Source organism: Stegostoma tigrinum, chromosome 19 (assembly GCF_030684315.1).
Source record: "Stegostoma tigrinum isolate sSteTig4 chromosome 19, sSteTig4.hap1, whole genome shotgun sequence".
In the NCBI taxonomy this organism is placed as follows: Eukaryota; Metazoa; Chordata; class Chondrichthyes; order Orectolobiformes; family Stegostomatidae; genus Stegostoma; species Stegostoma tigrinum.
Window position 1 is genome coordinate 1,444,230 of NC_081372.1, and position 14,523 is coordinate 1,458,752.

Sequence of the window (14,523 nt, forward strand, 5' to 3'; positions counted from 1 at the left end):
TTTTGTTTGATTTGAAATTATTGACTAATTAAAAACTGCAAGTACAAATAAGGCAATATTTTGAATGATTAGTTCTCCAAGCTTTAATGGATGGCGTGAGTAAGAAAGATGGTTAGGCCTCTTTCGTATCTTTGATTTAAATGTGGGACAAATGAGAGGACCTGGGAGTAAGAGATAATTATGGCTCAGTGCAGGGATAAAGCTTTTTGTAATTTCCTGCATGAATGTCGGTAATGGTTTGTGGTATAGGTTGATGGAATTGGAAGGGTGATTGAGAATCCTTATTTAAAATGACAACAAGAATTCAGTTTATTACTCCAGAGCTCTGAGCTGATGTTGCCCAGCTGTGTGTTCAAGCCATTGAAAACATAACCTTTGCACTGTTGATCAAGAACCCCGCACAACAAACAAATCGCACAGGAAGAGCACACAGAAACTAACAATTGCTGATACAGTACTCAAGTATTATCAGGAAAGTGACATGCTGTCAAAGCTTATCATAATGTAGTTGTCAGGACAGGGTTTCGAGAATATAAAATCTCAATGGACATAACAATTTATACTGCATGAGAAGAGGGCACTGATTGGTTCGGCAGGAAGACATAATTGGTCAGGGTGTTGGAGCATGCACAGAGAAGAGTTAACTACCAAACCTTTATATAAATACAGCCAGGCAAGTCAACTGTGATTGGACAAAGCCTTGCCACAAGGGATGTACCAGGGAATGGTTATCTCCAGGACTTTGTCCATTTGGAAAAGATGCAATGTGGGGTCACTCTGCTTTCTGTCTGCCAATGACAGAGCACGTATGTTAATATTTGTAAGTGAATCTTACTGCAAGTCCAACCAACTCCCTTAATTTGGCTGTTAGTGTGATCCTTATCACTGTCAGGATTGTTTAATAAATGTTGTCCAGTTGTAGATTGACATCTAATGTTGGGTGCTGCGTTCTGAGTTTTGCTAGTACCGGTTGGTCAAGTACAGTCAGCACTCTGCTGTTGTGATTAGTTGAAGGGACATGTTTGATGCACTACACCAGTCATTGTGGCATACGGCCAACATAACAGACACCTCACTGGCACTGAAATTCAGATACTGTGTTGTCACAGGGAGAATAGCTTTCTAGCTTAGTAGCAGCATCCTGCTGGTCGTGGGCACCACTCAAATTGCTGGTACAGAGTAGCAGCATGAAACAGCTAGCATCTCTCATTGCTGAAACTTTTGAGATACCTTCCCCTTCTGGGGTAATCTGAAATAGACAGCACACCGGTCAGACTTAAAATGGCAGCTTTGAGCCCATATGTTTGTTTGAAATTATCTGATCAGTGTAGCCATTATCCTGCAGAATAGCGTTGATGCGCTGAGGTTCCACATTGAGATTGCACAGTGAACAAATGTATGAGATTGCTACCAGGACCAATCCTGCAGCACCTGGAACAGGAGGAATCCTAATGCAGATATTGATCAGTGAAGGAGGATTTGCAACCAATAATAGTGGAAAACAATCAACAGAATTTGCAAGCAGCATGTCAAGAAAAAGAAGCTGTGAATTTGAGCACAGGATGGAGCGCACAAAGCTGGTAAGAAAATTAAAACCTACAGCAGCCGATTCAAATGATCCGAACGTATCATCTACATTTTGAAAGTATGAATGGAGAAGGAGATTAGAGGTCATTCCATTTATGATGTGTTTCTTGTTGAAACTGATAGAGAGATTAGTGAGAGATGGACTTAGGATCCTGCAGCAGTGCCAGTTATTTGGCTCAAAGTCACGTACCGTGGATGTTGGCAATCTGCAATTAAAACAGACAATGCTGGGGAAACCCAGTGAAAACAATCATTGGACTCAAAATGTTAACTCTGTTTCTCTCTAAATCAGAAGCAGCCATGGCTGCTGAGTTTCTGTAGCACCTTTTGTTCATAATCCATGTATCGTTCACAGGAACATTGTGGGCTAATCCCAGTACTGGCAGGAGCCCACAGGATTCAGGAGGGATAGTTTCCTCCGTGGTTTTGCTTTTACTCTGAAACCACACAGTAAAAGAGGTGAAGATTGCGTGGTCTGACCGACCAGCTAATGAGCAGACTGACTAGTGGGGTGCTGAGAAGGACAGGGCTGGGGACCCAGCCGCTCACATTCTACAGAAAGGATTTGGATGTGCAGATTAAATGTAATATTTCCAAGTTTGTAGATGTCACGGGACGAGGTGAACATGTGAATTGCTAGGAGGGTCCAAAGGTGCTTCAAAGGGGCGTGGAGAGGATAAATGAGAGTTTGTAAAAAATAAATTAATTAAATTGGCAAATGGGATGTAGAGAAATTGGAATGTATTCATTTTGATAAGAAAAGCAGAAATAGAGTTTTTAATTGAGAAGAAGCTGGGAAGTTTTGAACTTCAACGGGACAAGGGTGCCTTTGTTCATGAGTCACTGAAGGTTAGCCTGTAGATACAGCAAGGAGTTAAGTTGGTAAATGGCATGTTGACCTTTTGTTATGAGAGCTTTTGATTATAGGACTAAAAATGTCCCACTGCTGCTATGTAAAGCCTTACTGAGACTGCTGTTAGAGTATTGTAAACATATTTTGTCTCATTCCCCAAATAAAGATATATTTGTTAGAGAAAGGGCCGAAGGTCCTGTACTGTGCTGTAATGTTCTATGTTCTATGCAAAATATTTACAGGGTCCAACAGCGTTGATGTCGGAAGGATGTTTCCTCTCACTTGGCTGGGACGGGTGTGAGGACTAGTGCACAGGAACACAGTCTCAGACTGAGATGAGGAATGTCTTTATTGAGAGGCTAGTGAAACTTTAGAATTCTCTGTTCCAGAGGTTGTGGAAGCGCAGTCATTGAGCACATTCAAGACTGAGATTGCTATGTTTCTACAAATGAAAAACATCAAGGAATCTGTGGATGGTGCAGGAAAATGGTGTTGAAAGAGAAGATCAACCACAATCTAGTGGTGAAGAAGGTGTTTGACACACTTGCCTTTATTGGTCGGAGCATTGAGTGCAGGAGTTGGAATGTCATGTTGTAGCTGTACAGGACATTGGTGAGACCATTTTTGGAATACTGTGTATATAGTTATGGTCACCCTTCTATAGGAAGGGTGTTGTGAAACTAGAAAGAGTGCAGAAGAGAACTTACAAGCATGTCACTGAGACTGGAGGGTTTGAGCTGTGCGGTGAGGCTGGATCGGCTGGGGCTTTTATCCCAGGAGTGTTGGAGGCTGAGAGGTGACATTATTGAGGTTTAACAAGTCACGAGGGGCATGGATAGGGTGAAATCATGGCCTTTTCCCCAGGTTGGGGGAGACTAAAACTAGAGCGACATAGGTTTATGGTGAGAGGGGAAAGATATGAAAGGGATCTAAAGGGGGCAATATTTACAAACTGAGGGTCTTGTGTGTATGGAGCAAGCTGCCAGAGGATGTGGTAGCGTGGGTTACAATTACAACATTAAAAAGACATTTGACGTATATAAATAGGAGGCGTTTATAGGGATGGGGGTAAATGCAGCCAAATGGGACTAGTTAAGTAAACCTCATTGGCATGGATGAGTTGGACTGAAGTGTCTGTTTTTGTGCTGTATCGCTCAATACATCTATCTCAGAGAATGGCAAAGTGGCTTCAATTGGCTGAATGGCCTCCTCCCAATCATTTTTCTTATGTTCAGTTGTTTCGTTGGTGAGTCTGTTGAGGTTTCTGTGAAATGAAATTTCTAAGAGAACAATATTATGAGAAAATGAGGGGAAATCATGTTTAACATTTGTTGTTAGCTTTTGAAGATGTAACTGGTAGAGTGGAAGGGGGTAGATGCAATTTACTAAGATTTCCAAAATGTATTTGATAAGATGCCACAGAAAATACACAAGATGAGAGCTCATTGGGTTGAGTAGTATCTTCGTGTGGATTAGCCAATGGATGAACTACAAGGAGTTAGGCAAAATGGTATTTTCACGTTGTTTAGACCATGACTATCGAGTGTCAGAAGGATCAATGCCAAGGCCTCAGCTTTTTACAATCTGTGTTAATGACTAGACCATAAGACATATGAGTGGAAGTAAGGCCAAGGAGGTAGTTGGAAATGTAAGCTGGAAGAAGGATATGGGCTGCCAAAGAGATATATTAAACATGTTAAATTGCTCTGGAGGCAACAAGGTTTTAAAGGGAAGTGCAAATAAGGCAAGGATAATGTGAGGAATAATGTTATCAGTGAGTAGTTGGGCTCTGGAATGCACTGCCTAGAAAGGTGATGGAGGCAGGTTCAACAGAGACATTCAAAAGGGTGTAGGTTGTTTATTTGGATTGAGATAGTGTGCAGGGATATGGGGCAGGAGGTTGGCACTAGGGATAGAAGCAGATCAGGCATTGTGGGCTGAATGGCTTCCTCTGTTGGAACAATTCTGTGATTCTGAGATGACAAATGGGGTATAATGCTGAGAAATGTTAGCTTTTTCACTTTGGTGTTAAGAATGAAAAAGCATTATTTTTTTCTAGAAGTTGAAATTATTTTCAGAGTGTCTTGCCCATACTTTAGCACCAAGCAATGACAAAGGCAAATGGTAAGAAGATTAGACACTGGAATAAAGGAATCTCACTACAACGCTCCAGGAATTTAGTTGAGAGCAGAAGTGCAATATTGTATTTCCACGTTTAAGGACAGAAGGTAAATGGGCCGAGTAAAGAGGCTGGTAAAGAAAGGGTAGGTTTGGAGTAGAAGCAACTGGCCACTGCTGGGCCATCAGCAACAGTTCCCCAGAAACAAGAACCAGAGGTTTAAGGCCTGAGGTTGAACGTAGATAGCTGAAAGTGTAATGAATCTTTATATTGACATTAGTGGGCTGTGGAAATGTTCTTGTGGTGCAGTGGTAGTGTCCCTACCTCAGAGCCAGGAGACGTGGGTTCAAGTCCTACTTGGCTCTGGAGGATGTGTAATTATATCTCAGCAGGTTACTGTAAAATTTCTATTGGGCTCTGGGATTTCCAAGTCAAGCCACACGAGGGCAGCAGATACATGTGGCTCTGAAATGCCTGATTATAGAGTCATCAATCACGGAAACAGACCCTTCGGTCCAACTAATCCGTGCCAACCAGATATCCTAAACTAAACAAGTACCATTTACCAGTTTTTGGCCCATATCCCCCTAAACCCTCTATTCATGTACCCGGTCAAAAATCTCACAACACTGCGTTATATTCCAACAGCTTTATTTGAAAACACAAGCTTTCGGAAGCATTGCTCCTTTGTCAGGTGATAATGAGAGAGGTAGCATCAGACACAGATTGCACAACTAAAAGATCAAAGTGTCATAGAACTGATGCAATTGTGTTGCAAAAGCTCAGATGTCTGTTAAATCTTTAATCAGTTCGGAAGGCAATGCAGGTTTTGATTGGTTAACGTATAAATCCCAGAATTTCTTTCAAGTCACTCCCCTATGATAACTAAAGTTGTATCAGTATACCAGAGGTGACATCTCAGGTGAGATAATACATTTTAGGTGTGAGGCCTTATGCAGAATCTGTCTGTGTTTTAACCTGGTGTTAGAGTGTTTTTATTTTCAAAGTAGGAATTTGTGAAATACCACATTAACTACAAATTATGCGTTTAATAGAATGTATCTGCAAGTGTGTGTGTGTGTGTGTGTGTGTGTGTGTGTGTGTGAGAGAGAGAGAGAGAGAGAGAGAGTCTGACCTGAGTGTCCACCCCAGTCCAACACAGGCACCTCCACATTATATTCACGTGCTCATCCAGGTGCCTTTTAAATATTGTAATTGTAACTGCCTCTACTACTTCCACTGGCAGCTCATTCCATGCCCTCTGTGTGAAAATGTTGTCCCTCAGGTCCCTTTTAAATCTTTCCCCTCTCACCTTAAACCTACGTCCCTCTTGTTTTGGACTCCCCCACCCTGGGGAAAAGACGTTGACTATTCACCCTATCCATGTCCCTCGTGATTTTATAAACCTCTATAAGGTCACCCACCGGCCTCTGATGCTCCAAGTGACTGCTGGACATGCTCGTGGACAGCAGTGAATTGAGGGGAATATTTTACTTTTGGATTAGGATTATTCCACGGCTCAACATGGGCCGATGGGCCTGTACTGTGCTGTACTTTTCTATGTTCTATGTTCTGAAATAGCCCCAGCCTATTCAGCCTCTCTGTATAGCTCAAACCCTCCAACCTGGGCAAGATCTTTGTAAATTCTTTTGTGCATCCTTTCAAGTTTAACAACGTCTTTTTTATAGAAGGACAATGAGAATTGTATGTAATTTTCCAAAAGTAGCATTGCTGTTGTTCTGTAGTGCCACAACACTGTACACTGAGAGGTCACAGCACAAACATGGGTGCCATTGTATTTCATCCCCAAGCCACCATCTCACTTGATGAGAAGGACTGTAACATGGCATCATGTGCCACTGGTGGCTCAGTGAAACTCTGGAATCTGGAAAGGTTTGTAAAGATTATAAAGTGAACAAAAATTTCCAGTTGTGACGGGATAAAAGATATCTCGGGCAAGTGTGAAGAATTTAAAATCTCTTTCAAAGCACAAAATGTCAATGTGGATTTATGAAAGTGAAATAATATTTGACAAATTTGTTTGCAGATTTGGGGAGTGAAACTAATTAGATGGGTAAGGGCTAGTCAGTAGCTGAAGTGTAATTGGGTTTTCAAAAAGAATTGATACAAGAGGGGCGGCACGGTGGCTCAGTGGTTAGCACTGCTGCCTCACGTCACCAGGGACCCGGGCTCAGTGTGGACTTGTTGGGCCGAGGGGCCTGTTTCCACACTGTAGTGTTTCTGTTTCTACGATAACATGACCTCCCAACTCCTATACTCAATGCACTGATTAATGAAGACAAGCAACCAAAGGCTGCCTTCACTACCCTCTCTACCTGCGATTCTACTTTCACCCCTGCATCCCGAGGTCTTTTTGTTCAGCAATACTACCCAGGTCCTCACCATTAACCAAAAAAGTCCTGCCTTGATTTGCCTTACCAAAATGCAACACCATACATTTATCTCAATTGACTCGTCTGATCAAGTTCCTGTTGTACTGAAAGATAATCTTCACTGCCTACCGCACCATCTATTTTGCTGTCATCTGCACGTTTACTAACCACACCTCCTATGTTCTCATCCATTATCAGTGATGAAACGCAGTGGACCCAGCACCACATCCCCATTGCAGTGATGAGGGTGGGACGGGGTGATAATGATTGGCACGGGCCTGTTGACAAGCTGTTTATCTGGGGCTTGTTCTGGCTCTCAGTCCACAAAGCAGGGACAGGGATCTGGATGAATAAACTTCCTTTCACTCCCAATGTCCAATTTCTCAGCAGGCATTTGTAGGGCAGTATCTGGATACTGCAAACAGCTGTTCTCCCAGAGCTGGGGAGGTGCACATGCCCCCCCAGGATTGAACCTGTGCCCAGAGAGAGGGATGGCTCATTCTCTGGGCCAGCCAAGTGATAGACACGTGGCAAAGGAGAAGAACCTGACAAAACAGCACCAACATGTGGAACAGTACAGTAAACTCAAGCAAAGAGATTGTTCCTGAGCATGTGAGCGTGACGCTGTGAGTGTGACAGGGCAAAGAGTGAGCGTGATGCTGTGAGTGTGACGCTGAGAGTGTGACAGGGCAAAGAGTGACCGTGATGCTGTGAGTGTGACGCTGTGAGTGTTGCAGGGCAGAGTGAGCGTGATGCTGCGAGTGTGACGCTGTGAGTGTGACAGGGCAAAGAGTGAGCGTGATGCTGTGAGTGTGACAGGGCATAGAGTGAGCGTGATGCTGTGACTGTGACAGGGCAAAGAGTGAGCGTGATGCTGTGAGTGTGATGCTGAGAGTGTGACAGGGCAAAGAGTGAGCGTGATGCTGTGAGTGTGACGCTGTGTGTGTGACAGGGCAAAGAGTGAGCGTGATGCTGTGAGTGTGACGCTGTGAGTGTGACAGGGCAAAGAGTGAGCGTTATGCTGTGAGTGTGACGCTGTGAGTGTGACAGGGCAAAGAGTGAGCGTGATGCTGTGAGTGTGACGCTGTGAGTGTGACAGGGCAAAGAGTGAGCGTGATGCTGTGAGCGTGATGCTGTGAGTGTGACACTGAGAGTGTTACAGGTCAAAGAGTGAGCGTGATGCTGTGAGTGTGACAGGGCAAACAGTGAGCATGATGCTGTGAGTGTGACAGGGCAAAGAGTGAGCGTGATGCTGTGAGTGTGACGCTGTGAGTGTGACAGGGCAAAGAGTGAGCGTGATGCTGTGAGTGTGACAGTGCAAAGAGTGAGCGTGATGCTGTGAGCGTGACGCTGTGAGTGTGACAGGGCAAAGAGTGAGCATGATGCTGTGAGTGTGACAGGGCAAAGAGTGAGCGTGATGCTGTGAGTGTGACAGGGCATAGAGTGAGCGTGATGCTGTGACAGGGCAAAGAGTGAGCGTGATGCTGTGAGTGTGACGCTGTGAGTGTGACAGGGCAAAGAGTGAGCGTGATGCTGTGAGTGTGACGTTGTGAGTGTGACAGGGCAAAGAGTGAGCAAGATGCTGTGAGTGTGACACTGAGAGTCTGACAGGGCAAAGAGTGTGTGTGATGCTGTGAGTGTGACGCTGTGAGTCTGACAGGGCAAAGAGTGAGCGTGATGCTGTGAGTGTGAGAGGGCAAAGAGTGAGCTTGATGATGTGAGTGTGACACGGAATGAGTGAGCGTTATGTTGTGAGTGTGACGCTGTGAGTGTGACAGGTCAAAGAGTGAGCGTGATGCTGTGAGTGTGACAGGGCAAAGAGTGAGCGTGATGCTGTGAGTGTGACACTGTGATTCTGACAGGGCAAAGAGTGTGTGTGATGCTGTGAGTGTGACGCTGTGAGTCTGACAGGGCAAAGAGTGAGCGTGAAGCTGTGAGTGTGAGAGGGCAAAGAGTGAGCGTGATGCTATGAGTGTGACTCTGTGAGTGTTACAGGGCAAAGAGTGAGCGTGATGCTGTGAGTGTGAGAGGGCAAAGAGTGAGCGTGATGCTGTGAGTGTGACGCTGTGAGTGTGACAGGGCAAAGAGTGAGCGTGATGCTGTGAGTGTGACAGGGCAAAGAGCGAGCGTGATGCTGTGAGTGTGACGCTGAGAGTGTGACAGGGCAAAGAGTGAGCGTGATGCTGTGAGTGTGACGCTGTGCGTGTGAGAGGGCAAAGAGTGAGCGTGATGCTGTGAGTGTGACGCTGTGAGTGTGACAGGGCAAAGAGTGAGCATGATGCTGCGAGTGTGACGCTGTGAGTGTGACACTGAGTGTTACAGGTCAAAGAGTGAGCGTGATGCTGTGAGTGTGACGCAGTGAGCGTGATGCTGTGATTGTGACTCGGCAAAGAGTGAGCGTGATGCTGTGAGTGTGACGCTGTGAGTGTGACAGGTCAAAGAGTGAGCGTGATGCTGTGAATGTGACGCAGTGAGCGTGATGCTGTGAGTGTGACTCGGCAAAGAGTGAGCGTGATGCTGTGAGTGTGACGCTGTGAGTGTGACAGGTCAAAGAGTGAGCGTGATGCTGTGAATGTGACGCAGTGAGCGTGATGCTGTGAGTGTGACTCGGCAAAGAGTGAGCGTGATGCTGTGAGTGTGACGCTGTGCGTGTGAGAGGGCAAAGAGTGAGCGTGATGCTGTGAGTGTGACGCTGTGAGTGTGACAGGGCAAAGAGTGAGCATGATGCTGCGAGTGTGACACTGTGAGTGTTACAGGTCAAAGAGTGAGCGTGATGCTGTGAGTGTGACGCAGTGAGCGTGATGCTGTGAGTGTGACTCGGCAAAGAGTGAGCGTGATGCTGTGAGTGTGACGCTGTGAGTGTGACAGGGCCAAGAGTGAGCGTGATGCTGTGAGTGTGACGCAGTGAGCGTGATGCTGTGAGTGTGACTCAGCAAAGAGTGAGCGTGATGCTGTGAGTGTGACAGGGCAAAGAGTGAGCGTGATGCTGTGAGTGTGACGCAGTGAGCGTGATGCTGTGAGTGTGACAGGGCAAAGAGTGAGCGTGATGCTCTGAGTGTGACGCTGTGAGTGTGACAGGGCAAAGAGTGAGCGTGATGCTGTGAGTGTGACGCTGTGAGTGTGACAGGGCAAAGAGTGAGCGTGATGCTGTGAGTGTGACGCTGTGAGTGTGACAGGGCAAAGACTGAGCGTGATGTGAGTGTGACGTTGTGAGTGTGACACGGAATGAGTGAGCGTGATGCTGTGAGTGTGACGCTGTGAGTGTGAGAGGGCAAAGAGTGGGCGTGATGCTGTGAGTGTGACAGGGCAATGAGTGAGCGTGATGCTGTGAGTGTGACAGGGCAAAGAGTGAGCGTGATGCTGTGAGTGTGACGCTGAGAGTGTGACAGGGCAAAGGGTGAGCGTGATGCTGTGAGTGTGACGCTGTGAGTGTGACAGGGCAAAGAGTGAGCGTGATGCTGTGAGCGTGATGCTGTGAGTGTGACAGCGCAAAGAGTGAGCGTGATGATGTGAGTGTGACGTGAGTGTGACACGGAATGAGTGAGCGTTATGCTGTGAGTGTGACGCTGCGAGTGTGAGAGGGCAAAGAGTGAGCGTGATGCTGTGAGTGTGACAGGGCAAAGAGTGAGCGTGATGCTGTGAGTGTGACGCTGAGAGTGTGACAGGGCAAAGGGTGAGCGTGATGTTGTGAGTGTGACGCTGTGAGTGTGACAGGGCAAAGAGTGAGCGTGATGCTGTGAGTGTGACGCTGTGAGTGTGACAGGGCAAAGAGTGAGCGTGATGCTGTGAGTGTGACGCTGTGAGTGTGACAGGGCAAAGAGTGAGCGTGATGATGTGAGTGTGACGTTGAGAGTGTGACACGGAATGAGTGAGCGTTATGCTGTGAGTGTGACGCTGTGAGTGTGAGAGGGCAAAGAGTGAGCGTGATGCTGTGAGTGTGACAGGGCAATGAGTGAGCGTGATGCTGTGAGTGTGACAGGGCAAAGAGTGAGCGTGATGCTGTGAGTGTGACGCTGAGTGTGTGACAGGGCAAAGGGTGAGCGTGATGCTGTGAGTGTAACGCTGTGATTGTGACAGGGCAAAGAGTGAGCGTGATGCTGTGAGTGTGACGCTGTGAGTGTGACAGGGCAAAGAGTGAGCGTGATGCTGTGAGTGTAACGCTGTGAGTGTGACAGGGCAAAGAGTGAGCGTGATGCTGTGAGTGTGACAGGGCAAAGAGTGAGCGTGATGCTGTGAGTGTGACGCTGAGAGTGTGACAGGGCAAAGGGTGAGCGTGATGCTGTGAGTGTGACGCTGTGATTGTGAGAGGGCAAAGAGTGAGCGTGATGCTGTGAGTGTGACGCAGTGACTGTGACAGGGCAAAGAGTGAGCGTGATGCTGTGAGTGTGACGCTGTGAGTGTGACAGGGCAAAGAGTGAGCATGATGCTGAGAGTGTGACACTGTGAGTGTGACAGGGCAGAGTGAGCGTGATGGACTGAGTGTGACGCTGTGAGTGTGACAGGGCAAAGAGTGAGTGTGATGCTGTGAGTGTGACAGGGCAAAGTGTGAGTGTGGTGGAGTGAGTGTGACAGGGCAAAGAGTGAGCGTGACGCTGTGAGTGTGACAGGGCAAAGTGTGAGTGTGGTGGAGTGAGTGTGACAGGGTTGTGTGTTTCCCAAAAACAATCCTCGAAATAAAGTTGTAATAATTCAGACAAATTGAAATGGGCCCCAGTTGTGTCCTAAATGACCGTCGGAGTTTATGAGGAAATGTTGAAATGCAAATGATTCTGGGTAACAATTTATCTTCTCTCCGACACAGCACGCTTCCCAGAAAACCTTGTCAGAACTGACCTCCATCTGTCCTCACCCTTTTGTCAGTCTCTCCAAAACAGACCTCAAGGCAGGATCAGAATGCGTTATCATTTCTCCCTCCCTAACTCCCTTTTCTACTTCCTTCTCTAGTCTGTCTCACCATTGCATCTTGCTCTCTCTGCCTGTCTCACTCTCCATTTCTCTTTTCATTTGTCTCTCTCTCTCTGGTTTTCCTCTTCCCTCTCTCACTGATTCTAACCCTGAGTAAATTCAAGAAGATCGGTGGGGTGAGGGGGTGTTGGTCACGCGCTAACCGTTTTTGAAGTTCTGCAGGTTTATGATGCTGTTGGTTCTGAGCTGGGATTTTTACCCCGTGGCAGGGGCAGTGGCTGCAGATAAGCAGTAGGAGGGCTTTTAGCAAGGGTCACTTGGGAGGAGGGGGAGAATGTGAGGCACATGAGGTTCTTACCATCAGTTGAGGCCCAGAGGAATTCTCAAACTGCCACCCCCACCCCCAGCTGATCCAGTACGACTGTGCCCAGCCCACCCACCACTGGGTCAGCATTCTCCCAGCCTGGTCCTGATTAGGATTTGGGCTGCACATTCCCTGTCCCTCACCAACTCCAAGTAGTGTCCAAAGCCGGAAGTCACTAATCCCTGCCTCCACCTCTCTGCTCCTGATTACCATCTGTCTCTCTCTATCACACTCTCTTCTCGCTGATCATGTTCTCTCCATTTCTCTGACCAAGCTGTTGCCTCTCACCTTTCACTTTATCCATAAACCTATTCTGTTTCTGTCTCCCTTTTCCCTTCCCTTCCCTTCCCTCCCTCTCTGTCTCTCTCTCTCTCTCTCTCTCTCTCTCTCCTTTCTCTTCTGGTTGACTCCCTCCCTCTGTCTCTCTGTACAAGTATCCCTTTCACTGGAAGTATGTAGAGAATGGGAGGGGAGAGCTATGTGGTTCTTTATTGGGACATGAAATTCCAGGAAGCTGATCTCATTCTGCCACAGGCTGGTTCCTACCTACCACAGCTTGTGTTGCTTGGTTACAGTTTGTGCAGATTCATTGTCAACGGTTTCCTGCAACAGCAATATTGCAGAATTCAGTTACACTCTCTCCCATCTGCTGTGTGTTAGAACGTGGGGAGGGATACGGGCCAGATGGGGGACAGCATCTAAATATTCCCCCTTTTTAACTGCAGACATGTTGCATTTGGATGGGGAAGGATCATGGGGCAAGATTGGTGGAGGGAGGGTTGATTTTGGAAAGTGAGGGGTTGAATTCAGGGGCAGGGTATGATTTTGTTGGGGCTGATTTCAGGAGGTGCACAGTTGTTTTCAGGAGAGATGGGGAGGTGATAACATCCAATAATAACATTGGCTAAATAAGACCATGAGGCAAAGAGGCAGAAGTAGGCCATGCAGCCTCTCAAATCTGCTCAGCCATTCAGTGAAATCATGGCTGATCTCTTAATCCTCAACTCCACTTTCCTGCCTCATCCTCATAACCCTTGATTCCCTCACTGAATAAAAATCTCTCTATTGATAGCAAAAGATGCTCGAGATCACAGCAGGTCAGGCAGCTTCTATGGAAAGAGAGATGATGAGAGATAAAAGAGAGAAATAATGTTTCGAACCTAGATGACTCCTCTTCAGAGCTGGTGAAGTGTGGAGGGGATAACACTTATACTAAAGTTTGGGGTTGGAGTGCTGGAGGAGAAAGGATGTTGATAGTTCAGACTAAGTGATCAGATTGTGAGAATGGCAAAACAATGGTGTGTCTAACTGCCAGACTGGAAAGAGTAGATAGTCCCGCTGGAGTGGGGGAAAGGGGAGACGACAAAGTGACAGAGAATGTTACAAGCAAAGCTAAAAGAAATGGAAGGAATGGGTTCACAATTTGAAGGTCTTGAACTCAAAATTGAGCTCAGAAGGTTGTAAAGTGCCTAGTGTCAAGATGAGATGTCCCTTCAGTCTGCACTGTGATTCACTGGAACACTGCAGCTTGCTGAGGACAGACACAGGGGCATGGGAGTAGGATGCTGTGCTAAACTGACCAGCTATGGGAAGATCAGGGTCAAGCTTGTGCACAGACCATAGGTGTTCTGCAAAGCGATCCCCCAGACTGTGTTTACTTTCTCCAATGTAGAGTAGGCCATACTGGGTGCAACAAATACCGAATCTGTCGTCAGGTCCTCTCTACTCTTCCCCCTACCAGTTCTTTGAGAAGGTGACCAAACAGGTAGATGAGAGTAAACCGGTTGATGTGGTGTATATGGATTTCAGAAAGGCGTTCAATAAGGTTCCCCACAATAGGCTATTGTACAAAATGCGGAGGAATGGAATTGTGGGAGATATAGCAGTTTGGATCGGAAATTGGCTTGCTGAAAGAAGACAGGGGGTGGTAGTTGATGGGAAATGTTCATCCTGGAGACCAGTTACTAATGGTGTACCGCAAGGGTCGATGTTGGGTCCACTGCTGTTTGTCATTTTTATAAATGACCTGGATGAGGGCGTAGAAGGATGGGTTAGTAAATTTGCAGACAACACTAAGGTCGGTGGAGTTGTGGATAGTGACGAAGGATGCTGTAGGTTGCAGAGAGACATAGATAAGCTGCAGACCTGGGCTGAGAGGTGGCAAATGAGTTTATTGCGGACAAGTGTGAGGTGATGCACTTCGGTAAAAGTAACCGGAAGGCAAAGTACAGGGCTAATGGTAAGATTCTTGGTAGTGTAGATGAGCAGAGAGATCTCGGTGTCCATATACACAGCTCCTTGA

The 14,523-nt window shown here is 46.7% G+C and overlaps 1 protein-coding gene across 1 annotated transcript in view; it reads left to right on the forward strand.

Moving 5' to 3' along the window:
* The first annotated feature begins 1,317 nt into the window (after nucleotides 1-1,317).
* The window catches only part of mych (myelocytomatosis oncogene homolog), a 49,043-nt gene continuing 35,837 nt past the window's right edge, over nucleotides 1,318-14,523 (forward strand). Inside the window, exon 1 of the mRNA XM_048550098.2 lies at nucleotides 1,318-1,580. Coding sequence (XP_048406055.1) covers nucleotides 1,395-1,580 — 186 coding nt within the window. The 5' untranslated portion in view covers nucleotides 1,318-1,394. The remainder of the gene's footprint in view (nucleotides 1,581-14,523) is intronic.